Source organism: Aotus nancymaae, unplaced genomic scaffold (genome assembly GCF_030222135.1).
Source record: "Aotus nancymaae isolate 86718 unplaced genomic scaffold, 86718_ANA_hifiasm-v0.15.2.pri h1tg000012l, whole genome shotgun sequence".
NCBI lineage: Eukaryota > Metazoa > Chordata > Mammalia > Primates > Aotidae > Aotus > Aotus nancymaae.
The window spans coordinates 48,043,347-48,067,856 of NW_026988423.1; the positions used below are offsets into that span (position 1 = coordinate 48,043,347).

A 24,510-nucleotide genomic window follows, 5' to 3' on the forward strand; every position below is an offset into this window, starting at 1 on the left:
CTACTTCATCTGGGCAACCTCCTCTTCTGGCTTAGCAAGAATCTGTTCCTTTTGAGTAAGGATCATCTTACTGTGGCAGGGAGAACTCACGTGTAGGTTAATCTGACCATGAGCTCTGTGGGTCCAGCGGTGCATCTCGGGTGCTTTGTTCACTTGGATATGCTCAATGACCAGAGAATCTACATCTAAACCCTTAAGTTCAGCATGACTCTCTGCATTTTTAAGCACGTGCAGCAAAAATTCAGCACTCTTTTTGGGCCACCGACCTTGTGTCCAGCCCCACTGCTTGGCCTGGGCACACCTGCCAACTCCACCATTGTAACGTCGGAATGATATGCACTGTTTCTGTAAAGTGACATCTTTCAGATACTTCATGGCTTTTCATATATGCATACTCTTGATGGCCTGGGCAGTTTCACGAGTGTTCTTAAAGTTAACACGAAGATTAGAACCTCTCGATTTGCATGATTTTGTGGGGTTCTCCAGGTCAAGCGAATAGTGAACCATTTTCACAGATTACCTCAGGCCGCTTAGGGAAAGAGCTAAATAAAAATTTTACAAATACAGTTGTCCCTTGGTATCTGGAGGGGATTGGTCCCAGGGCCCTGGTGGATACCAAAACCTGCAGATGCTCAAGTTCCACAGTAGGCCCTCCCTATCCCTATCCATGTTCCGCATCTCCCGAGTCCAGTATTTTTGAACCACTATCGGTTGAAACTGTGGATACAAAGGGACAACTGTATTTGTTGCAAACATACTGTTGGTAGGTCCTCTGTAAAGTACAACTGGTAAACATGTGGTCTCTGCCTTTAAGGAGCTTATGGTCAGATGCAGTAGAGAAGGTGGAGAGGAGTATGAGCCATGAGGGGTGGTGAAGGTGTAATACCATTAGGGTCTGGAGAAGAACCTTGGAGGCTTTGAGATCATAGAAAGTTTATAGAGCCGGGTGTGGTGGCTCATGCCTGTAATCCCAGCGCTTTGGGAGGCAAAGGCAGGAAGATCACCTGAGGTAAGGAGTTTGAGTCCTTGACAAAACCACATTTCCAAAAACACATAAATTAGCCAGGCATGGTGGGCACCTGTAATCCCAGCTACTTGGGAGGCTGAGGCAAGAGAATCACTTGAATCTGAGAGGCAGAGGTTGCAGTGAGCCGAGATCGAGCCACTGCATTCCAGTCTGGGCGACAGAGTGAGCCATCTCAAAAAACAAACAAACAAACAAACAAACAAAAGAAGAAAGTTTATAGAATAGGTGATGTTTGAGTTAGGCCTTGAAAAATTTGCATACAAGTTTTTTTTGTTTTTTTTTTTTGAGACAGAGTTTCATTCTCATTGCCATCAGTGAACCAAGATTGCACCACTGCACTCCAGCCTGGGTGACCCAAAGTGCTGGGATTGAGCCACTGCATCCGGCCCCAGACTCACTTTGGTCTTGTCCAGCCCCAGCCATTTTTTAAGGAGGCTTGGGTCTTTTTAGGGGTGAATAATTTTAATTTTTTTTTTCCTTTTGAGACAGGGTCCCACTCTGTCATCCAGGCTAGAGGGCAGTGGGGCAATCACAGCTCACTGCAGCCTTGACCTCCCAGGCTCAAGTGATCTTCCCACCTCAGCCTCCTGAGTAGCTGGGGCTACAGGCACATGCCATCACACCTGGGTAAATTTTTTTTATTATTATACTTTAAGTTCTGGGGTACATGTGTGTAGGGCCACAGCCTGACAGGGTCATGGGGTGTCCCTTATTGCTGTGCTGAGTCGAAGGATCCGAGAGATAAAGAGACAGGACACAGAAGGACTGGAAAAGAGCAGCTGGGCCCCGGGGGGCCACGCCACCTACTAGCAGAGACAGGCGAGGCCCGAGCATCCAGAAGCATCTGTATTTATTGGGTACAAGGCAGGGGGAAGGGTCGTGAGTGAGGTCATCTATAGTCTAAATGATAGGGCATACATAATCATGTGAGTAGCAAGTGAGGGGGGCCACCCCGTTATGTCACCTGGGCAGAGAGGTGGGCTGTGCACAGTAGGGGGCCGTGCCATGCGCAGCAGTAGAGGGTCATGCACAAAAGGGGTCCACCCCCATTAGGTCACCGGTGCAAGGAGTTGAGCTGTGTGCAACAAGTGCTGTGCGCAACACTTCTTATCTGGGGGCTGGAGACTTCAAAGGATTCCCATAGAAGGATGCTATAAACCAGTGCAGTGGGAGCGGACAGAGTGTGCTCTTCTCTAAGATAATTTATAGGGGGATGATTTGAGCCAGTCCAGTAGTGAGAAAAAGCTGACAGGGTGTACAGCTGCCATGGCACGATTACACCAGAGGGGCTCTTCTCCCTCGGTTCACAGGATCTCAGGCCTGAGGCCTACTTTCCACAAGAACTGGATGCAAGGTATGGCCACTCCTTTTCAGGAGGAATAACTCTTGCTCCAAGCCGGCCATGAAGTGGGTACTGAGTGCTGCCGTCTAGGCTCTGACCTGCCATACAACGTGTGCCTTTTCAGGCAGGGGCACTACCGCCTGGGTCATTGGTTGTTGTCCTGGTCTGGCTGTTTTCCCATGTACTGCTTCTGTTCTGTGACCGCTCTAGGCATTCCTCCTACTACAAACTACTATATGATTATATAGAAAAATTATATAAATCAGCACTAAATGTGTCGGTACAGCTCCGACTACAATCCAGTATATGATTATATAGAAAGATTATATAAAACTAAGTATGGTTATATATATATATAAGCTACATATAAGATTATATGGAACTAAGTATGATTATATATATAAGCTAGATATAAGTAAGCAGTAAGTTATACTTCAAGCACTAATTGTGCCTGGGGTCTGCACAGCTTTCTTTCCTCGGTGCCCATGTGGGGAGTTACCCACACATGTGCAGATCATGCAGGATTTTTACATCGGTATACACATGCCATGGTGGTTTGCTGCATGCCTGAGTAAATTTTAAAAATTTGTAGAGACAGGATGTCACTATATTGCCAATGCTGGTCTTAGACTTCCAGGCTCATGCAATCCTCCTGCCTTGGCCTCCCAAGGTGCTGGGATTACACACAACAGCCACCATACCTGGCTGGCATACTATTTTAAAACCTAGATAGGCTGGGCGTTGTGGCTCACTAAAAATACAAAAATTAGCCGGGTGTGGTGGCGGGCACCTGTAATCCCAGCTACTTGGGAGGCTGAGGCAGTAGAATCACTTGAACCTGGGAGGCGGAGGTTACAGTGAGCTGAGATCGTGCCACTGTACCCAGCCTGGGCAACAAGAGCAAAATTCCGTCTGAAAAAAAAAAAAACAGACTGAAGTCATCCAGAGAAAGGAAAGGAAATGTAATGAGTTTACCATGAGAATCATCTGTGAATAATGCATAATCATAAGTTATACACCGCATGCTGATTTAGCCAATTGCAATATCATTCTTTTGGGAATATGTTTGCATATGTGCGTGGTGTTTATGGAACTAAGTCCTCATCTTCCACTGAAGAAAGTCAACAGCTAATATTTATAACTGAAAAACTAGGCCAGGCACGGTGGCTCATGCCTATAATTCCAGCACTTTGGGAGGCTGAGGTGGGCAGATCGCTTGAGCTCAGGAGTTCAAAACCAGCCTGGGCAACGTAGTGACACCCTATCTCTGCAAAAGATAAAAAAAATTAGGCTGGGAGCAGTGGCTCACGCTTGTAATCCCAGCACTTTGGGAGGCCGAGGCAAGTGGATCTGAGGTTAGGAGTTCGAGACCAGCCTGGCCAACACGGTGAAACCCTGTTTCTACTAAAAATACAAATATTAGCCAAGCGTGGTGGCGAGCACTTGTAGTCCCAGATACTCGGGAGGCTGAGGCAGGGGAATCACATGAACCCAGGAGACAGAGGTTGCATTGAGCTGAGATCGCACCACTTCACTCCAGCCTGGGCAAGAGAATGAGACTCCATTTAAAAAAAAAAAAAAAGAGAGAAGAAAAGAAAAAGAAAAAACTGAAAATAGCAGTATATGAGTTATTAACAAGTTGAAAATGGATGCCGGTGGGGCGTGGTGGCTCACGCCTGTAATCCCATAATCCCAGCACTTTGGGAGGCCAAAGTGGGCAGATCATGAGGTCAGGAGATTGAGACCCTCCTGGCCATGGTGAAACCTGGTCTCTACTAAAATACAAAAAATTAGCCAGGCGTGGTGGCACGTGCCTTTAGTCCCAGCTACTCAGGAGGGTGAAGCATGGGATTCGCTTGAACTCCGGGAGACGGAGGTTGCAGTGAGCCGAGATCTCGCCACTGCATTCCAGCCTTACGACAGAGCAAGACTCCATCTCAAAAAAAGAAAAAGAAAAGAAAAGCAAATGGATGCCCCAGGGGAGCAGGATGTGGGTAGAGGAGTGTGGCCGGGCTGCTTTTTGTAGGACTATTTGATTTTCTTTGGAACTATGTTTTTTTATTTTTTTTTGAGACGGAGTTTCGCTCTTGTTACCCAGGCTGGAGTGCAATGGCGCGATCTCGGCTCACCGCAACCTCCGCCTCCTGGGTTCAGGCAATTCTCCTGCCTCAGCCTCCTGAGTAGCTGGGATTACAGGCATGCGCCACCATGCCCAGCTAATTTTTTGTATTTTTAGTAGAGACGGGGTTTCACCATGTTGACCAGGATGGTCTCGATCTCTTGACCTCGTGATCCACCTGCCTCGGCCTCCCAAAGTGCTGGGATTACAGGCTTGAGTCACCGCGCCCGGCCGTTTTTTTATTTTTAAAAAATCCATCCATCTGCACACTGATACATGTTTCTTTTTGGAACTGTTTTCATTTTACCATGAGAACACATAATATGAATGCAACTGAAAGCATTTTTTAAGCAGAAAGTCAGTATCATAGCAATTTTGGGTAGAAATAATAAAGGCCTGAAGCAGGTGCTGTGGAATGGCAGGAAGGGGAAACAGTTCAAAATTTTAGGCTGCTGGAATCGATGTTATCTGGATGCCCCTGAGGCTGCGGAGCTTAAGAAAGAGGTCAAAGGCTGAGTCTCTAGCCAAAGAGGAAGGTGAAGCCATAAAGAGAAATAAAATCAGGGCCTTGTGTGGTGGCTCCTGACTGTAAATTCCAGCATTTTTGGTGGCCAAGGGGAGAGGATCATTTGAGCCCAGGAGGCAGGAGTTTGAGACTAGCCCAGGAAGTATAGAGTGAGAACTTGTCTCTATTAATATATATATACTTTGGGACCAAATCTCATCCTGTCATTCTGTCACTCAAGCTGGCGTGCAGTGGCATGATCTTGGCTCACCGCAACCTCCGCCTTCTGGGTTCAAGCAATTCTCCTGCCTCAGCCTCCCGAGTAGCTGGGACTACAGGCGCCTGCCACCACGCCCAGCTAATTTTTTATATTTTTAGTAGAGATGGGGTTTCAGCATATTGGCCAGGCTGGTCTGGAACTCCTGATCTTGTGATCTGCCCACCTTGGCCTCCCAAAGTGCTGAGATTACAGAAATAAGCCACCTCGCCTGGCCTAAAATATTTTTTTAAATGTATTTAAAAAAAAAAAGAAAAAGAAAAAGAAAGAAAAAGAGCCAGGTGTGGTGGCTCTTGCTTGTAATCCTGGCAGTTTAGGAGGCCTAGGTGGGCGGATCATTTGCGCTCAAGAATTTTGAGACCAGCCTGGGCAACGCGGTGCGACCCTGTCTTTGCCAAAAATACAAAAAAAAAGAGATCTGGGCATGGTGGTGCGTGCTTGTGGTCCCAGCTACTCGGGAAGCTGAAGTGGGAGGATCACTTGAGCCCCGGGGGGTGGAGGTTGCAGTGGGTTGAGATCGTGCAACTGCACTCCAGCCTGGGCAACAGAGTGAGACCCTGTCTCAAAAACAAACAAATATATAGTCATTATAAAAATATAATCATAAAATATAGAAAAATATAAAGAAGAAAATTGCATCAATTGTAATTCTAGTAAAAAAGAGGGGTAAAAGCTGGGCATGGTGGCTCCCGCCTGTAATCCCAGCACTTTGAGAGGCTGAGGCAGGCAGATCACCTGAGGTCAGGAGTTCAAGACCAGCCTGACCAACATGGAGAAACCCCATGTCTACTGAGAATACAAAATTAGCCAGGCGTGGTGTCTCATGCCTGTAATCCCAGCTACTTGAGAGGCTGAGGCAGGAGAATCGCTTGAACCCAGGAGGTGGAGGTTGTGGTGAGCTGAGATTGCGCCACTGCACTCCAGCCTGGGCAACAACAGTGAAACTCCGTCTCAAAAAAAAAAAGGGGGGGTTAAAAAAAAAAGAAGAAAAAATTGTAATTCCAGTCCTGGCGGGGTGGCTCATGCCTGTGATCCCATCACTTTTGAGAGGTTGAGGTGGGAGGAAACCTTGAGGCCAGGGATTCGAGGCCAACTTGGGCAATACAGTGAGACCCCATCCCCATCACCATCTCTACAAAAAAGAAAATACTTAGCAGGGTATGGTGGTGTGCCTGTAGTCCCAGCTACTCTGGATGCTGAGGTGGAGGATCTCAAGTCCAGGAGGTCCAGGTTGCAGTGAGCTATGATCGCCCCACTGCACTCACTCTAGCCTGGGTGAAAGTGCAAGATCTCGTCTCAAACGAGACAAAATGCAAAAACCATAAATCCATCTCCCCGAGGCGAGCACTGTTCTTTATTTGGGGTCTCTTCATAAGCTCCATATGGTTCCTGAAGCTCAAGTTTACGTGCTGTGCTCACCAAGCCCCACCTCCAACTCACACTTCCTCGTTCGGAATTTCCGGCTGTGTTCTGGATGGCTTTCCAGGGTAGGAGTTCACACGGCTGAAACCAAGCCCATCGCCAATTTTCCCATCTCAGATCCCATTTTCACCACCACCAGGACTGGATTCCAGCCCTCAGCAGACCCAAGTGCTGAAATGATTATGGTGCCCAGTTCACATGGGCAAAATGAGATGCTTTTCTGAAATATCAAATTGTTCTATCTTTTTTTTTTTTTTTGAGACGGAGTTTTGCTTTGTCGCTCAGGCTGGAGCGCAGTGGTGCGATCTTGGCTCACTGCAACTTCTGCCTCCCGGGTTCAAGTGATTCTCGTGCCTCAGCCTCCCAAATAACTGGGATGACAGGCATGCGCCACCATGCCCGGCTAATTTTTTGTATTTTCAGTAGAGACAGGGTTGCTTATAGCCATTACTGGAGATAGTGAAAAAAAAAAAAAAAAAAAAAAAGAGACAGGGTTTCGCCATGTTGCCCAGACTGGTCTCAAACTGCTGGCCCGCAAAGTATCCTCTTGCCTTAGGCTCCCAAAGTGCTGCGATTACAGGTGTAAGCCACCATGCCGGGCCTTGTCATTCCCTTCTAAGTAGTAGTCACTTCGATTCAGCCATAACAGAGTTGCCAGGATGCTCATTTCCTTTCCCATTCCCATCCGATATTTTCTGCCTCAGATCCTCACATTTTGGGTACCCGATCTTGCACTTCCAGTCTTCACTCTGGTGCTCTGTCTAGAATGTTCATCCCTCTTTTCTCTGTCCAGAGAACGCCTGTCTTTTGGCAATTAACTCAAATGCCATGTGCTCCCAGAAGGCTTCTACTCTTCCTGGGAGAAAAGGCTACTGAAGGAAAAGGAGCTCTCTTTTCTGCTAGGTGATCAGAGGAAACTTCACAGAGGTAGCTTCTGACCTAGACCTCGTAGTGCGAATAGGATACCCTTGAGGTGAGAAATGGGTCTGGCATTAGGAGGCTACATTTAGGGACACAGTCTAGCCCCGTTGAAGGACAGGCTGGGAATGTACACACTGGGGCCAGGGAAGTTCTTTAAACCAAGAAAGACAGTTTCATAGGGAGATAATTTAATGAGTGTGTTTTTGATTGTACTGGAAAGCCAAACAAATTTTGGACTATGTGGTGTTGTCTGGAGAAGCAACTGAAACGTTCTCCCACTCCAGACACAGTTACTGCAATTTTCTTATTGTACACTTGGTATGGAGCTGTGATTATTGTTTTTATTTATTTTTTTGAGACTGAATGTCACTCTTGTTGCCCAGGCTGGAGTGCAATGGTATGATCTTGGCTTACCGAAACCTCTGCTTCCCCGGTTCAAGTGATTCTCCTGCCTCAGCCTTCTGAGTAGCTAGGATTACAGGCCTGTGCCACCATGCCCAGCTAATTTTGTATTTTTGTAGAGACGGGGTGTCTCTATGTTGGTCAGGCTGGTCTCGAACACCTGACCTCAGGTGATCTACCCGCCTCGGCCTCCCTCCCAAGATTATTATTATTATTTGAGATGAAGTTTCGCTCTTGTTGCCCAGGCTGGAGTGCAATGGCGCGATCTTGGCTCACTGCAACCTCTGCCTCCCGGGTTCAAGTGATTCTCCTGCCTCAGCCTCCCAACTAGAGACGGGGTTTCACCATGTTGGTCAGGCTGGTCTCAAACTCCTGACCTCAGGTGATCCACTTGCCTCAGCCTCCCAAAGTGTTAGGATTACAGATTTGAGCCACCATGCCTGCCCAGAACTGTGATTCTTTCTGTTGTTGTTGGTTTTTTTCCGGCGGGGGCGCAATCTCCATGTCTAATTCTTTTTCCTCCCATGATACTCAGCACACAGCTCGGAACATTGTAGGTGCCAGTGAATACTAAATGAATTTAATCTACCTTTTATTTTTTATAAAACAGGGTCTCGCTATGTTACTCAGGCTGGTCTCGACTCCTGGCCTCAAGCAATTCTCCCGTCTCTGCCTCCCAAAGTGCTAGGATTAGGGGTGACTCACTGTGCCCACCCAGGATGTATCTTTAATAGGTACATCTTTCAATCTATTTTTCCAAAGCAGCTTCTATATTCTACTTTCCAGCAAACCCCTAGAAAGAAGCAGTGTACTTCTACCCATACCCAGATCTCAACCACACTCTCGCCCAGAAGTTAACTTTGGGGTGAGCAAAGCTGGAGCTCAAGTTGTCCTTCAGCAGAACCTTAGCTCGGGGAAGCTCCCGGGGCCACTTCCCGCCAACCCCTCCTTGCAGCCCAGCCCCATCCGCGCATCCCAGGGCGTGGCCGAGCGCGGCGCCTTTAAGAAGGGGGCGGAGCCCAAGAGGAAAGACAAAGCCCCTGGCCGCGCGCTCCCCCTCCCCCTCCGGCGCACCACACGGACAGTGGTGCCCGGATGTCGGTGTCGCCGTCGGTGACAGATGGCGCAGTGCCTGTATATACGAGCGGGGCCTCTCAAGCTTGACCTCCTTGAGTTCTCGGCCTCTCCGTCCTCCGCTATCCGCTACTTTTAACTCCGCCGCCCGAGGCTCGCACGCCTGTCACCGCCACTTACATAACCTGACCTTTCACCTCTTCAGACTGCCCTCTAGTGCGCTGCAACCCAACTACGCGACAGGGGCAGGGGGGCGGGACCCAGGTGCGGAGCGGCAGCTCCTCCAAGCCAATAGGCTGTGGGCGCTGACCAGCTCTCCGCCTATTGGAGCATTCGACACCGGCGCCACGGGGGAGCAAGTTAGTGTGTGCGTTGGCCGGGCCGGGGGGAGGAGGGGAATCTCCCGCCATTTTTCAATAATTTCCTCCGGTGTCGCTGAGAAGGAGTCGTGACTGCTGGCCGCCGGGACCTGAGGCGGAGGTCGGCTGGGGGCTGCTGGGAGGCGCGGCGGTGTGTGCCGGAGCTCTGCGCCCTGGCGTTCCGCTCCATGGCTGTCGCGCGGCCGCGCCGGCGGTAAGGGAACCGGAGTTCGCGCCGCCCTCTCACCCCTCCCCTCCCCCACCCCTCCCCCGGGCGCCTGGCGCTCGCTCCGGGCCGCGGGGCCTAGTGCTGCGCCGCGGGGCCGGCCCCAGTAGCCGCCCGTCCCTGCCGCCGCCGCCGCCGCCGCCGCCGCCGCGATGGCGCCGCTCCTGGGCCGCAAGCCCTTCCCGCTGGTGAAGCCGCTGCCCGGAGAGGAGCCGCTCTTCACCATCCCGCACACTCAGGAGGCCTTCCGCACCCGGGAGTATCCTTTTCCAGTCGCACGGGCCGGGCCGGGCCGGGGTAGGGCCGGGGGCTAGCGGGGCCGGGTCGGTCGCGCATCCGCCGCCCGGGGCAGCTGTCAGCGCGCCCCGGCCGCCCGGGCCTGGACGCAGAGTCTCAACCCGCGCCCGCCGATCCCTCCCGGGGATCCGGCGAGGGGGCGCGCGCCAGCCCTGGAGGGAGAAGGGCCAGCTCCGGCCGCCCCCGGGGCCCCGCCGGCGCGGAGCGCATCCCCCATCCTCGTTACCGCCCCCGGGTTGGCTTTAGGGCCTGAGAATCCGAGAGGGAGGAGGAGGCGTGGGGAGGGGGAGCTGGATTTCTTGCTTTGCTTTTCACAATTTTTTTTTTCTAAATTTAAATGAATCCTGCAGTTTAAGTTTTGAAATTGTACCCGCGCGGCCTCGTGATGCGGCGTGTGCAAGTCTTCGACTGCGTCTTATCCCTGTCTCTGCGGGGACAGTTGGCATTTTTTTTTCTCCCGAGGGAACTTTAGGCCGGGGATGAACTGACAGGACCCTGGGGCTGGAAACTGGGAATGAGATTGCCCACTTAGAGGAAAGGGAAGGAAAAAACTGCTTCTGGGTGAGCTGATGCCTGCCTTCCCTGGGCAGACACAGGTTTAAAATTTTGCAGGTTTAGAAGGAGATTGGTATTCGTTAAAAGTGAAATTAAAATAAAAATACCAAGACGTACCTAAAGTTTTTATGTTGTATTTTGGGAACACGAAATTTGTTGTTTTAAAAAGGAAGCATCCTCTCGTAATGACTAAGATTGCTTGCATAAGCATTATCTTTTAGTGAAAAGTTATGCAGCTTTTATTTGCTTTTTTTAATGGGTGCCAGATGAATCATTTTTGAGGCTTATCTGTTAAAAAAAAAAAAGATTTTGGAATCAAGGTGTTTTTTTTTGGAGACTGAAAGCTTTAGGCGTGAAGGCTAATGTGTTGTGAGTTTTCTCAGCCCTATCTCTTCGAAAGGGTTTGATGTCTTAGTTTCTTGCTTGCTTCTGTATAGGAGGAAGTGTCTCTGAGAGCTATTTAATTTCTCCCTGATTCTCACTTTAACGCGGTACGTTAGAGGATAATCTCGTTCTTGTTGGAGTGTGATTTGTGAGTGTGGAGTGCAATTTGTGAGTGTCCTTTTGTGGGGAGTATACACACAAAGGGACCTGGAAAATGAGTCCATGCTGGAGGAACGCTCGTGGAGAAATAGAGCTGTAGCCTCTTGGAGCTGAAATGGATCTTGGAGGTGGTCGGGTACTCGGGCTTGGTTCCTCGAGTTGGCCCAGAGAGTGGAGGTTGACTTGTTGAAGGTCATATAATAAAAGAGTTAGGAGTAGAATCGAGCGCTCTTCCTACCTGATGCCTGTAAGTCAATCGAGAAGAAGGTGGAATGTTACTCCTTCACTTTTAATTAATTTAAATGTTACCTCACTTTTTTGTCGGTGTGGTATAAGATAAGGCACAGTGGCCAGAGGGGTGGTCATCTTGTTCTTGTCCAGCGAAGACTTGGAATGCTTTGGAGAAGTTCCTCTAGCTATACCAAATACTGCATTATTCTAAAGGTATCCCACTTTTTTTTTTTTGAATTGGAGTTTCGCTCGTGTTGCCTAGGCTGGAGTGCAGTGATGCGATCTCGGCTCACTGCAGTCTCCGCCTCCCGGATTCAAGCGATTCTCCTGCCTCCGCCTCCTGGGATATGAGTAGCTGGGATATTACAGGCACTAGTCACCACGCCTGGCTAATTTTTTTGTATTTTTAGTAGAGACAGGTGTTTTACCATGTTGGCCAGGCAGGTCTCGAACTCCTGACCTCAGGTGATCCACCTGCCTCAGCCTCTCAAAGTGCTGGGATTACAGGGGTGAGCCACCATGTCTGGCCAGTACCCTACTTTTTAATAACATTTGAAACGTCAGTGGAGTAGCAACTTGTGAGAATCCAACATGTCCTTTTTTTTTTGAGACAGAGTCTCACTCCGTCACCAGGCGCCAGGCTGGAGTGCAGTGGTGCGACCTCGGCTCATTGCAACCTCCGCCTCCTGGGTTCAAGCAATTCTCCTGCCTCAGCTTCCCAAGTAGCTGGGACTACAGGTGCGCGCCACCACGCCCAGCTAATTTTTTTGTATTTTTAGTAGAGACGGGGTTTCACCATGTTGGCCAGGATGGTCTCGATCTCTTGACCTCGTGATCCACCTGCCTCGGCCTCCTAAAGTGCTGGGATTATAGGCATGAGCCACTGCGCCCGACCAACATGTCCTTTTCAAATGTCATTAATGTTTTGAGCGTTGATGGATGCTCACCCACTGTCAGATGATAATTTCTCAGGTCTGGTTTTAGCGGAGTATAAGAAACATGCCATGGAGAAGAGACAGGTTCTAAGCATATAACAGGTACTGAGCTATGTAAAAAATGCCTGTAGGTAGTTAATTTAGGACTGGCAACACAGGCTTTTTCATATTATTGAATGAAATTATTGCAATATATATATGAAGAGTTTCTCCTGATGATAACAACTGAAAACTGAAACCTGGAACATTTTAAGTGGTATGTATTTAATAAACATTCTTCATTTTTAAATTTCCCATACTGGTATTTAGAACCCTTTTAACGAAAGAGTTCTTAAAGCACATTTTATATTGGGGGGAAATTGCTCCTTTGGGAAGTTCTACAAGTGGAAGCACTTTGAGGATGGTTTTTAAACAATTGTACTGTATGGTTGGCAGATAGGCATATTTCTTTATTAGGCTATTAGTGGTTTCACAGAGGAGAACAAATATGTAGTTGGGTAACAGCTGCCTTTGAAGTAGTATTCCCAGTTCTCAGTTTATATTTACAATTATGTTTTTAATAGGACTTGATACTTTAATTTTCTTTTAGTACCTACCTTTTGATTGCATGTATCACAGAAGTTTGTGTGATATTTTACTGACTTAAAGGTGTGTGTTGGTATGTTCTTGGAGGTATATTGTAAATCTTCATTAAACTTAGTGGAAGTTGTGAGTAACGCACACATTTAATGACTAGGTGTTATATATTGGTGATTATGTTGATTGTACTGTAGCTTTGTATGGTGCATTACTTCCTAGAGTAGTACCACAGGCAGGACACTAGATCTTGGAAAATATTAACTTTATCAGAATCGGTTCTTGATGTGACACCGACTTTATTTAAGTCAAGGTAGGTTTTAGGTAGGAATTGAAGCTATAAGCAGCCTGCTGTTGATTAGTATTTTTGTGTTGCTTCAACTGTCATAGTTTCTAAAGCTTAAGAAACAGCTTGTTCATGACCTTTGTAGCATCATTATGTGAGAATTTATAGAGGGTATGATAATGAGGGACTTTTATTCATACTGTTAATCTGGCTTTAGACAAGTGTGACTAGAGCATATTTTTGTTTGTTTTAAGTTAAAAACGGAGTCTCGCTATGTTGCCCAGGCTGGAGTGCAGTGGCTGTTCACAGATGAAATGGTAGCACCCAGAAGCCTTGAACTGGGCTCAAGAGATCCTCCAGCCCCAGCCTCTAGAGTAGCTGGGACTACAGGCAAGTTCTACTGTGCCTGTCTTAGAGCATGTATTAAGAGTTGAGTAGCTGTGGATGGAGTTAAGTGATAAGATAGGGTTTTACTGGACAGTTGGAATACTAAGCTCTTATGTTGATTTTTTATACATTCTTTAACATATTATGCCATATTAGACTTGTTTTTAACTGAAAGACAGTTTGGCCCAAAGAGAGAAAATTGGGTAAAAAGCAGATCTTGAGTTGGCTCACTATTTGCCGTCTTCTGACTTAGAACTCTTAGGTTACAGTTATGCTTTTTAAACTATACTTTTCTGGGCCACTTCCTTTCAGGATATCAAGTACTTCATTGAAAGAAACAATCCATGCAAGGCTGAAGAGAGCAAAGCAGCAGCATGTTGTGATGAGGAGGTAGCTGATGGCAAAGTAGATGCATAATGAGAGAGTCTAGGATTGGAAAATATCTTATCATTTATAGCTTACACAACCTTTGGAGAATTGCTTTGACATTTTGTCTGCAATTATATGTGCAGCAGTTGCTGGAACATAAAAACCTCAATTGGCATTTGCTCTGAGAGGTTATTTGAGAGTGAGTGACTTATTTTGGTAACCTAAAATCTGAAATAGGATTTAGAGGCAGCTGACTCAGTATCCTTCTAATGGACTTTTTTGCCTTTTCATTTTCATTTTTTTTCTTGCTTTCCCTTTTTTTCTTACTTATTTTTAATTTGAGACAGGGTCTCACTGTCGTCCAGGCTGGAGTGCAGTGGTGTGATCATGCGTCATTGCAGCTTCAAGTGATTCTCCCCCTCAGCCTCCTGAGTAGCTATAACCATAGGTGCGCACCACCACACCTATCTGAATTTTGTACCTTTTGTAGAGACCGGGTCTTGTAAAGTTGCCCAGGCTGGTCTTGAATTTCTGACCTCAAGTGATCCTCCTGCTTCAGCCTCCCGAAGTGCTGGGATTACAGGTGTGAGCCACTGTGTGTGGCCTTACTTTCTCTTAATATAAGTGAAAGTAATTACCAGAAGAGTTACATAAACTTAAAAGAGCCATTGTTAGGGGTTGTAGGAATTTCAGTTTCAGATTTTTTTTTTTTTTTTTTTTTTTTTTGAGATGAAATCTTGCATTGTCTGCCAGGCTGGAGTGCAGTGGCGTAATCTCAGCTCACTGCAATCTCCGCCTCCTGGGTTCAAGCCATTCTCTTGCCTCAGTCTCCCTAGTAGCTGGGATTACAGGCACCTGCCACCACCCAGCTATGTTTTTTGTAGTTTTAGTAGAGCTTCACTATGTTGGCCAGGTTCGTCTTGAACTCCTGACCTCGTGATCCAACCACCTCGGCCTCCCAAAGTGCTAGGATTACAGATGTGAACCACCGTGCCTGGCCAGATTTTTTTTTAAAGATGGGCTTGCCCTGTCCCCCAGGTTGGAGTGCAATGGCATGATCTCGGCTCACTGCAACCTCTGCCTCCCAACTTCAAGCGATTCTCCTGCCTCAGCCTCTCAATTAACTGGGATTACAGGTGCCCGGCTAATGTTTGTATTTTTGGTAGAGATGAGGTTTTGCCATGTTAGTCAGGCTGGTCTCAAGCTCCTAACCTCAGGTGATCCACCCGCTTTGGGCTCCCAGAGTGCTGGGATTTCAGGTGTGAGCCATGGTGCTGACCTCAGATTTTTAAAATTAATTTGACTAGTCAATTAATTTTGAGTTAATACTGTCAGAATACATTTTCTGAGATGTATACCTTAGGTTTCAGTCATTGTTGTCCAACAAAGTATAATATGAGCCACATGTAATTAAAAATTTTGTAGTACTCTCATATTAAAAAAAAATGGTGGGAAAAAGGTAAAAACTGAATGTGGTGGTGAGCGCCTGTAGTCCCAGCTACTCAGGAGGCCAAGGCTGGAGGAGTCCTTAAACCCAGAAGCTTGAGACCAGCCAAGGCAACGTAGTGAGACCACCATCTCCAAAAAATAAATAATAAAAAGGAAAACCACGTTTTTCTCTCTCATTATTATTATTTTTTGAGATGGAGTCTCACTCTTGCCCAGACTGGAGTGCAGTGGCACAGTCTCGGCTCACTGGAACCTCTGCCTCCTGGCAGTGGATTCTCCTGCCTCAGCCTTCAGAGTAGCTGGGATTATAGGCGCCCGCCACCACGTCTGGCTTATTTTTTTTGAGGTGGAGTTTTGTTCTTGTTACCCAGGCTGGAATGCAATGGCACTATCTCTGCTCACTGCAAACTGCCTCCCGGGTTCAAACAATTCTCCTGCCTCAGCCTCCTAAGTAGCTGGGATTTACAGGCATGTGCCTTCACACCGGCTAATTTTGTATTTTTTTTAGTAGAGACTGGGTTTCTCCATATTGGTCAGGCTCGTCTCGAGCTCCCAACTTCAGGTAATCCGCCCGCCTCGGCCTCCCAAAGTGCTGGGATTATAGGCATGAGCCACCTCACCCAGCCTAATTTTTGTATTTTTTTTTCTTTTTAATTTTTGTATTTTTAATAGAGACGGGGTTTCACCATGTTGGCCATACTGGTCTCAAACTCCTTCCATTAAGTGATCTGCCCACTTCTGCCTCCCAAAGTGCTGGGATTATGGGTGTGAACCACCATACCTTGCCATGTTTATCTCACTTTAAGACAAAGGCTGACACCTGATGTGGTGTCATGTGCTGGTAATCCCAGTACTTTGGGAGGCTGAGGCAGGTGGATTGCTTGAGCTCAGGATATCTGAGACCAGCCTGGACAACATCGTGAATAAAAGCCTGTTTCTATTAAAAATAGAAAAATTAGCTGGGTATGGTGGCGTTTGCCTGTGGTCCCAATTACTTGGGAAACTGAGGTGGGAGGATCACCTGAGTCCAGGAGGCAGAAGTTGCAGTGAACCGAGATGGGGCCGTTGCATTCCAGCTTGGGTGACAGAGCAAGACCCTGCCTTGAAAAAAGAAGACCAAGGCTGGAAGAGTAGACCCTATGTGTGACATGCCTTTCTAGTGGCACAGAGAAAGAGCTAGAAGAGGCTGGGCACGGTGGCTCAACTCCTGTTATTCGAGCACTCTGGGAGGCCGAGGAGGGTAGATCATGAGGTCAGGAGATCAAGACCATCCTGACCAACATGTTAAACCCCGTCTCTACTAAATTACAAAAAAGAAAAATTAGTTGGGCATGGTGGTGCTCGCTTGTAATCCCAGCTACTCAGGAGGCTGAGGCAGGAGATTCACTTGAACCTGGGAGGCAGAGGTTGCAGTGAGCCAAGATTGCGCCACTGCACTCCAGCCTGGCGACAGAGCGAGACTCCGTTTAAAAAAAAAGAAAAGAAAGAGCTAGAAGAAGACGTCATGAGGTGTTAAGCCTTTTTCCGGAAGTGACATATATTACATCTGCTCACATTTATTGGCTGAAACAAGCCACGTGGTCAAGCTTAATGTTAATGGGGAGGAGAGGTACATTCCTTTTCAGGGACCTTGCAAACAAGCCACATGGCAGTGGGTGGAGATGTAAAATCCTCTTATGGAAAGGAGGTGAATAGTTAGAAACTAATACAATCTATCACATTTGAAGGTTCAAGGAATGTTTTCTGGGAAAAGTTATTGTTGAGATCTAAAGGATAATTAGAATTTAGTTAGATGAATAGTAGAGGACTGTATATTCTTGGCAGAGAAGGTGTGATGAGTTTGTGATTGTGTGAGTTTGAAGGTTCTTGATTTTTTTTTTTTTTTTTTGAGACAGATTCTCACTCTGTCACCCAGCCTGGAGTTCAGTGACGGTATCTCGGCTCACTGCAACTCGTTCAAGCACTTCTCCTGCCTTAGCTTCTCAAGTAGCTAGGATTACAGGTGCCCACCACGACGCCTAGCTGATTTTTGTATTTTTAGTACAGACGGGGGTTTCACCATGTTGGTCAGACTGGCCTTAAACTCCTGACCTCAAGTGATCTGCCCTCCTTGGCCTCCCAAAGTGCTGGGATTACAGGCATGAGTCACTGCACCTGGCTGAAGGTTTTTGATTTTTAAAAAGTAGAAGTTTCACACTGGCTAGAGTGGAGAAGTGGGATTGGGGATGAGTTGCCTAGTAAGTAGTGAGAGATACAGAAAAGGACAGCATCACACTAGCACTTGTGAGGTGGGCTGAGGAGTTTCCTTTGGGCTTTACATTTAGTGGAGGCTTTTGAAAAATTTGAATATGAAAGGAAACAGGCTTTTAGGTTTAGAAAGATTACTGTGGCTGTACTGTTTTTATATTTTTGTTTTTGAGATAGGATCTCATTCTGTTTTCCAGGCTGGAGTGCAATGACATGATCTCAGCTTACCACGACCTCTGCCTTCCGGGTTTGAGTGATTCTCCTGCCTCAGCCTTCTGTGTAGGTGGGATTACAGGCGCGTACCTCCACAGCTGGCTAATTTTTTTGTAATTTTAGTAGAGACGGGATTTCACCATGTCGGCCATGCTGGTCTTAAACTCCTGGCCTCAAGTGATCTGCCTGCCTCAGACTCACAAAGTATTGGGATTACAGGGGTGAGCCACTGCGCCTGGCTTGCAGTGTTGAGAATAGATCTCCAGTCTTGAGACTAGCAGCATCATGACAGTGACATGGCTATTAAAATAGTCTAGGTAAGTGACTGGGTTCGATGGCTCATGCCTGTAATCCCAGCACTTTGGGAGGTTGAGGCAGGTGGATCACCTGAAGTCAGGAGTTTGAGACCAGCCTGGCCAACCTGGTGAAATCCTGTCTCTCCTAAAAACACAAAAGTTAGTGGCGCATGCCTGTAATCCCAGCTACTTGGGAGGCTGAGGTAGGAGAATTCAGTTGAACCTGGGGGGCGGAGGTTGCAATGAACTGAAATCGTGCCACTGCACTCCAGCCTGGGCAACAGAGTAAGACCCTGTTTCAAAAAAAAAAAAAAAAAAAAAGTCTTGGCAATAGATAATGGTGGTTTGAATAAACTTACTAGCCTTTGAAGTGGAGAAAAAGCACAATGGATAGATTTCAGAGACAAATTATTATTATTATTTGTTTTTGGACAGAGTCTTGCTCTGTTGCTCCAAGGCTGGATTACAGTGGTTTGATCTCAGCTGACTGCAACATCCACCTCCTGGGTTCAAACGATTCTCCTGCCTCAGTCTCCCAAGCAGTTGGGATTATGGACGCGCACCACCACTCAGGCTAATTACTGTATTTTTAGTACAGATGAGGTTTCACTGTGTTGGCCAGGCTGGTCTGGAACTCCTGACCTCAGGTGATCCGCCTGCCTCAGCCTCAAAAAGTGGTGGGATTATAGGCGTGAGCCACCGTGCCCAGCCAATGATGTGGATTTGACAAGATTTGGTGATTGATTGGGGAAGAGTCAAGGATAATGCTTGATTTTCTATTGGATTATAGTATTATTCTCTGAAATAGAGAACCCTGGAAAAGGAGCAGGTGTTTATTTCTTTATTTGTGTCGGGGTCAGGGTCAGAGGAGTTGTGTGTGGAGGGAGGGAAAGTGTTCCCTTTGGACAATTTTTTTTTTTTTTTTTTCTTTTAGACGGAGTTTCATTCGTTACCCAGGCTGGAGCGCAATGGCGCGATCTCGGCTCACCGCAACCTCTGCCTCCTGGGTTCAGGCAATTCTCCTGCCTCAGCCTCCTGAGTAGCTGGGATTACAGGCACGCACCACCATGCCCAGCTAATTTTTTTGTATTAGTAGAGACGGGGTTTCACCATGTTGACCAGGATGGTCTCGATCTCTTGACCTCGTGATCCACCCGCCTCGGCCTCCCAAAGTGCTGGGATTACAGGCGTGAGCCACCGCGCCCGGCAATCTTTTTTTTTTAAAGACAGTCTTCTTCTGTTGCCCAGTCTGGAGTGCAGTGGCACCATCTCAGCTCATTCCAACCTCCGCCTCCTAGGCTAAAGTGATCTCCCACCTCAGATCCCTGAATAGCTGGGACTACAGGCCTGTGCCACCACTTCCAGCTAATTTTTTAATTTTTAATTTTTTTCTTTTTTTTGTAGAGATGGGGTTTTGCTATGTTGCCCAGGCTGGTCTCAAACTCCTGGGCTTGAGTGGTGCTCTTGCCTGGGCCTCCTAAACTGTTGGGATTGCGGCAATGAGCCATCGTGCCCAGCCCCTACTTTTTTATGTTTTTGAGACGGAGTTTCACTCTTGTTGCCCAGGCTGGAGTGCAATATTGGGATCTCAGTTCACTGCGACTTCTGCCTCCTAGGTTACAGCAATTCTCCTGCCTAAGCCTCCTGAGTAACTGGGATTACTGGCGCATGCCATCACACCTGGCTAATTTTTAGTAGAGTTGGGGTTTTACCATTTTGGCCAGGCTGGTCTTGAATTCCTCACCTCCTGCCTTGGTCTCCCAAAGTGCTGGGATTACAGGCGACCCCTGCTTAGCCGACCTCTACTTTTTAAAGTAACAGCTCTAGATTGAACATCCCAAATCCACAAATTAGAAATGCTCCAAAATTTGAAGGTTTTTGAGTCTCAAGATGATCCCCAAAATGCTCCAATGAGCATTTTGGATTTTGGATTTTTGGACTTGGGATGCTAAACTAGTAAGTATAATGCGAATACTCCAAAATCTGAAAGAAATTTGCAATTCAAACTACTACTGGTTCTAAGCATTTTGGATAAGGAATCCTCAACTTGTAATAATAAAAACTTACTGTTCTCTCTTTAAGAGAGCAGTATTTGTTGACTGGCAGTGGGTCACACCTATAATCCCAGCACTTTGGAAGGCTGAGGCAGGTGGATCACAAGGTCAGGAGTTTGATACTAGCCTGGCCGACGTGGTGAAACCGTCTCCACTAAAAATATAAAAATTAGCTGGGCCTGGTGGCACATGCCTGTAGTCACAGCCACTCGGGAGGCTGAGGCAGGAGAATCGCTTGAACCTGGGAGGCAGAAATTGCAGTGAGCCAAGATGGCACCACTGCACTACAGCCTAGGCTACAGAGCACAACTTCGTCTCCAAAAAAAAAAAGACATGTTTATTAATGTAGTTTCTCTTACATTCTCTCTGATGACACAGTGAGTTTCTTTTTTTTTTTTTTTAATCATTTTTTTGTAAAGATAGAGTCTCGCTATGTTGTTCAGGCTGGTCTTGAACTCCTGGGCTCAAGGGATCCTCCCACTTTGTCCTCCCAAATGATGGGTTACAGGCCTGAGCCACTATGACTGCTGGAGCTTCTTAAATATGGGTAAATAATGTGTTAGAATGTTACCAAGCTTTTTGAAAGTTTAAGTAAGTCCACTTACTGATTCCTTCTCTATCCTTATTTTACTACCCATCCCCTCCACTCCCCTAGTGTAGCAGACAAAACCATCTTGTGATAATGCCCTATGGAAGCCATTCTGTTGCTCTTCTCTGGGTATAGGCTTGAAAATTTTTCAGTGATTGGATTTGCATAGCTGTATATGGAAGTCTGACTCAGGTTTTTACTCATACTATATATTTTGTTTAATCACTTAGATATTAGCATCACCCCTGCTAAAGAAATGGATTTATTACTTCAATTTTAGCAGATCTAGAGAAAGATCCACAATGAGCAAAGGTGCTTATACTATTGGATTACCGTTTTGGATTACCTGTGGTTTGTTCTTGTTAGCCTTTTTGCTGATTAAAACCCTGGAAAACCAAGCATCTATATTCATTAAACATGAGATCGGGCGCCGTGGCTCACACCTGTAATCCCAGCACTTTGGTAGATTGAGACAGGAGGACTGCTTGAGCCTAGGAGATCAAGACCAACCTGGGCAACTTGGTGAGAACCCAACTCTGCAAAAGTTAAAAAATTTAGCTGGACATGGTGGTGTGCACCTGTAGTCCCAGCTACTCAGGAGGCTGAGGCTCAGGATTGCTTGATCCCAGGAGGTCAAGGCTACAGTGAGCCATGATCCCACCACTACACTTAAGCCTGGGTGACAGAGTGAGACCCTGTGTCAAAAATAAATAAATAGATAAATGAGCTAGGTGCTTCAGTGTGAGCCTGTAATTCCAGCTATTCAGGAGACTAAGGCAGGAGGATCTCTTGATCCCAGGAAATCAGGCCAGCCTGGACAACATAACAAGGCCTTGTCTCTAAAAACAAAAATTAGAATATTTGTTTAGTTATTAGGTAGTATTATAGAGGAAGCTGTTTAAATACTTTTATTTCAACCACTATAAAACGGGTCACTTGGAATATACAGGTATTGTTTGCTAACTTTCTACTTAAGTCAGTTGATTTTCTTACATAGCATCTGTTGCTTAGCATAAAAGTAAATTAGTTACTTGCCATTTGAATTTGAAAGCAACCAGCTGATGGTGAATTCCAGTTGGTTTTGTGTCGAAAGTTAGTTGCTGTTTTTATGCTACCAACTTGATTTTTCTTTCTCTCGTCTCCCTCAGGAAGACTTTAAGTGGCTAGTAAATGATCTTCTGAATGTAAGTTTTATTGGAGATATCATAGAGACTGGATAACTATTATATCAGAAGTACTTTTCAGAATACTTTTTTTTTTTGAGACGTTATCTCGCTCTGTTGCCCAGGCTGGAGTGCAGTGGCGTGATCTTGGGTCCCTACAACTTTTGCCTCCCGGGTCCGAGCGAATCTCCGGCCTCAGCCTCCCAAGTAGCTGGGACTACAGGTCTCAATCTCCTGACCTGGTGATCCACCCACCTCAACCTCCCAAAGTGCTGGGATTACAGGCGTGACCCACTGCGCGCAGCCACTTTTTTTTTTTTTTTTTTTGAGACAAAGTCTTACTCTTGTCACCCAGGCTGCAGTGCAATGACACGATCTTGGCTCACTGCAGCCTCCTCCTCCTGGGTTCAAGGGATTCTCCTGTCTCAGCCTCTTGAGTAGCTGGGATTACAGGCACCTGCCATCACGTCCAGGTAATTTTTGTATTTTTAGTAGAGATGGGTTTCACCATGTTGGCCAGGCTAGTCTCAAACTCCTGACCTTGCCTGCCTCGGCCTCCCAAAGTGCTGGGATTCCAAGTGTGAGCCACCACACCTGGCCTTTTCGGAATACTTCCATATTTTATGAAATTTATTTTTTAAACCAGGGGTATCCAATCTTTTGGTCACATTGGAAAAAGTGTTGTCTCAGGCCACACATAAAATACACTAACACTAACACTAACAATAGTTGATTTGCTAAAAAAACCACACAAAACTCATGATTTTTTTTTTTTTTTTGGAGACAGAGTTTCACTCTTGTCTGCCCCAGGCTGGAGTGTAGTGGGATGATCTCAGCTCATTGCAACCTCCACCTCATGGGTTCAAGTGATCCTTCTACCTCAGCCTCCCAAGTAGCTGGGATTACAGGTGCATGCCACCACACTTGGCTAATTTTTGTATTATTGGTAGAGATGAGGTTTCACCATGTTGCCCAGGCTAGTCTCGAACTCCTGACGTCAAGTGATCCACCCACCTCAGCCTCCCAAAGTGCTGGGATTACAGGTGTGAGCCACCATGCCCGGCCAACTCATAATGTTTTAAGAAAGTTTATGAATTTGTATTAGGCTGTATTCAAAACCGTCCTGGGCCGCAGGTTGAACAAGCTTGTAAACACTGAGAAGGAACAGATGTTTCCAAGGTGGGCTCTAGGGCTGTGGGTAAATGGATCATTAACATACGCTCAAGGTTATTCCAAACTGCCTGTGAGACTGTGGCCTAGTCATCTCATCTTACTGTAGACCGATTTTTTTTTTTTTTAATGGAGGTACAGTGGACTGATTCTTAAACTTGCAGACTATCTTGAGTTTTCTAAAAATTTCACTTACCTTACATTGTTATTTCTTATGACTTGTGTTTTAATTTATCTTTACTTTTCCTTATGAAGTTTTAGTACAATGTAAGTCTTGTGTAATGAAACTTTGGTGAATTGAGGAAATCACATTTGTACTAAAATACCAATTTTTTTTGTAAAACATGAAAAACCATTCTTATTTTTAATTTTTATTTTTTTGTGGAGGCGAGGTCTCACCACGTTGGCCAGGCTGGTTTCGAACTCCTGGTCTCAAATGATTTCCCCACCTTGGCCTCCCAAAATGCGATTAGAGACGTGATCATCCCAGTCTGTAAATCCCATGCGGTGCGCCCAGCCCATGATGATCCATTCTCATTATACTTTAGTCATAGTCATTTTGCTTTGGGCCCTGATTCTGCTTGAAGACCCTGATTCCATTTTTATGTTCTCATGCTACACATTTTAAAAAGGATACTGCAGATTTTTTTCTATATATAAGTATCTTACGGGTATGGGTTAGTTGTTTCTGTTGCTTGCATATTGTTTTCCTGAACTACTGCCAACAGAGAGTATGAAGCCCGCTTAGAAAGGTACAGTGAGCGCATTTGGACGTGCAAGAGTACTGGAAGCAGTCAGCTAACACACAAGGAAGCCTGGGAGGAAGAACAGGAAGTTGCTGAGCTGTAAGTAATAGAAGCATTGCCCTTTGGCACCATCTTCACATTGTTAGGGAAGGAGGGAATATTAACTCTAAAGCAGTATTTGTATTTAAATTTATAGGACACAAATTAGAATATATTACATTAGTGTACTGTATGTGTTTCTGGGTTCCTTTGCCTAATGGCATTTTGTTAGTAGCAAGGTGGGGAATATTTATTTAGTTTTATATATATACTTATTTAGGTATTTATCAGGCCTTTGAGTGTTTCTGCTCCATTCTTTCACCTTGTAAGTACGCTGGAAATGTAGTGTATTTTTATTTTTGAGATGGAGTCTTGTTCTATTGCCTAGGCTGGAGTGCAGTGGCACGATTTCGGCTCACTGCAACCTCTGCCTCCTGGGTTGAAGCAATTCTCACACCTCAGCATCCCAAGTAGCTGGGAGGCCAAGGTGGGCGAATCACAAGGTCAGGAGATCGAGACCATCCTGGCCAACATGGTGAAACCCTGTCTCTACTAAAAATATAAAAACATAAGCTGGGCGTGGTGGCGCACGCCTGTAGTCCCAGCTACTCGGGAGGCTGAGGCAGGAGAATTGCTTGAACCCAGGAGGCGGAGGTTGCAGTGAGCCAAGATTGCACCACTGCACTACAGC

The 24,510-nt window shown here is 46.4% G+C and overlaps 1 protein-coding gene and 1 pseudogene across 1 annotated transcript in view; one reads left to right on the top strand and one right to left on the bottom strand.

The window, feature by feature from the left end:
- Positions 1-507, bottom strand: LOC105715034 (large ribosomal subunit protein uL22-like; annotated as a pseudogene).
- Positions 508-9,451: 8,944 nt separating this feature from the next.
- Positions 9,452-24,510, top strand: part of BAZ1B (bromodomain adjacent to zinc finger domain 1B) — a 79,567-nt gene continuing 64,508 nt past the window's right edge. Inside the window, exons 1-2 of the mRNA XM_064375670.1 lie at positions 9,452-9,933; positions 23,763-23,879. Coding sequence (XP_064231740.1) covers positions 9,827-9,933; positions 23,763-23,879 — 224 coding nt within the window. The 5' untranslated portion in view covers positions 9,452-9,826. The remainder of the gene's footprint in view (positions 9,934-23,762; positions 23,880-24,510) is intronic.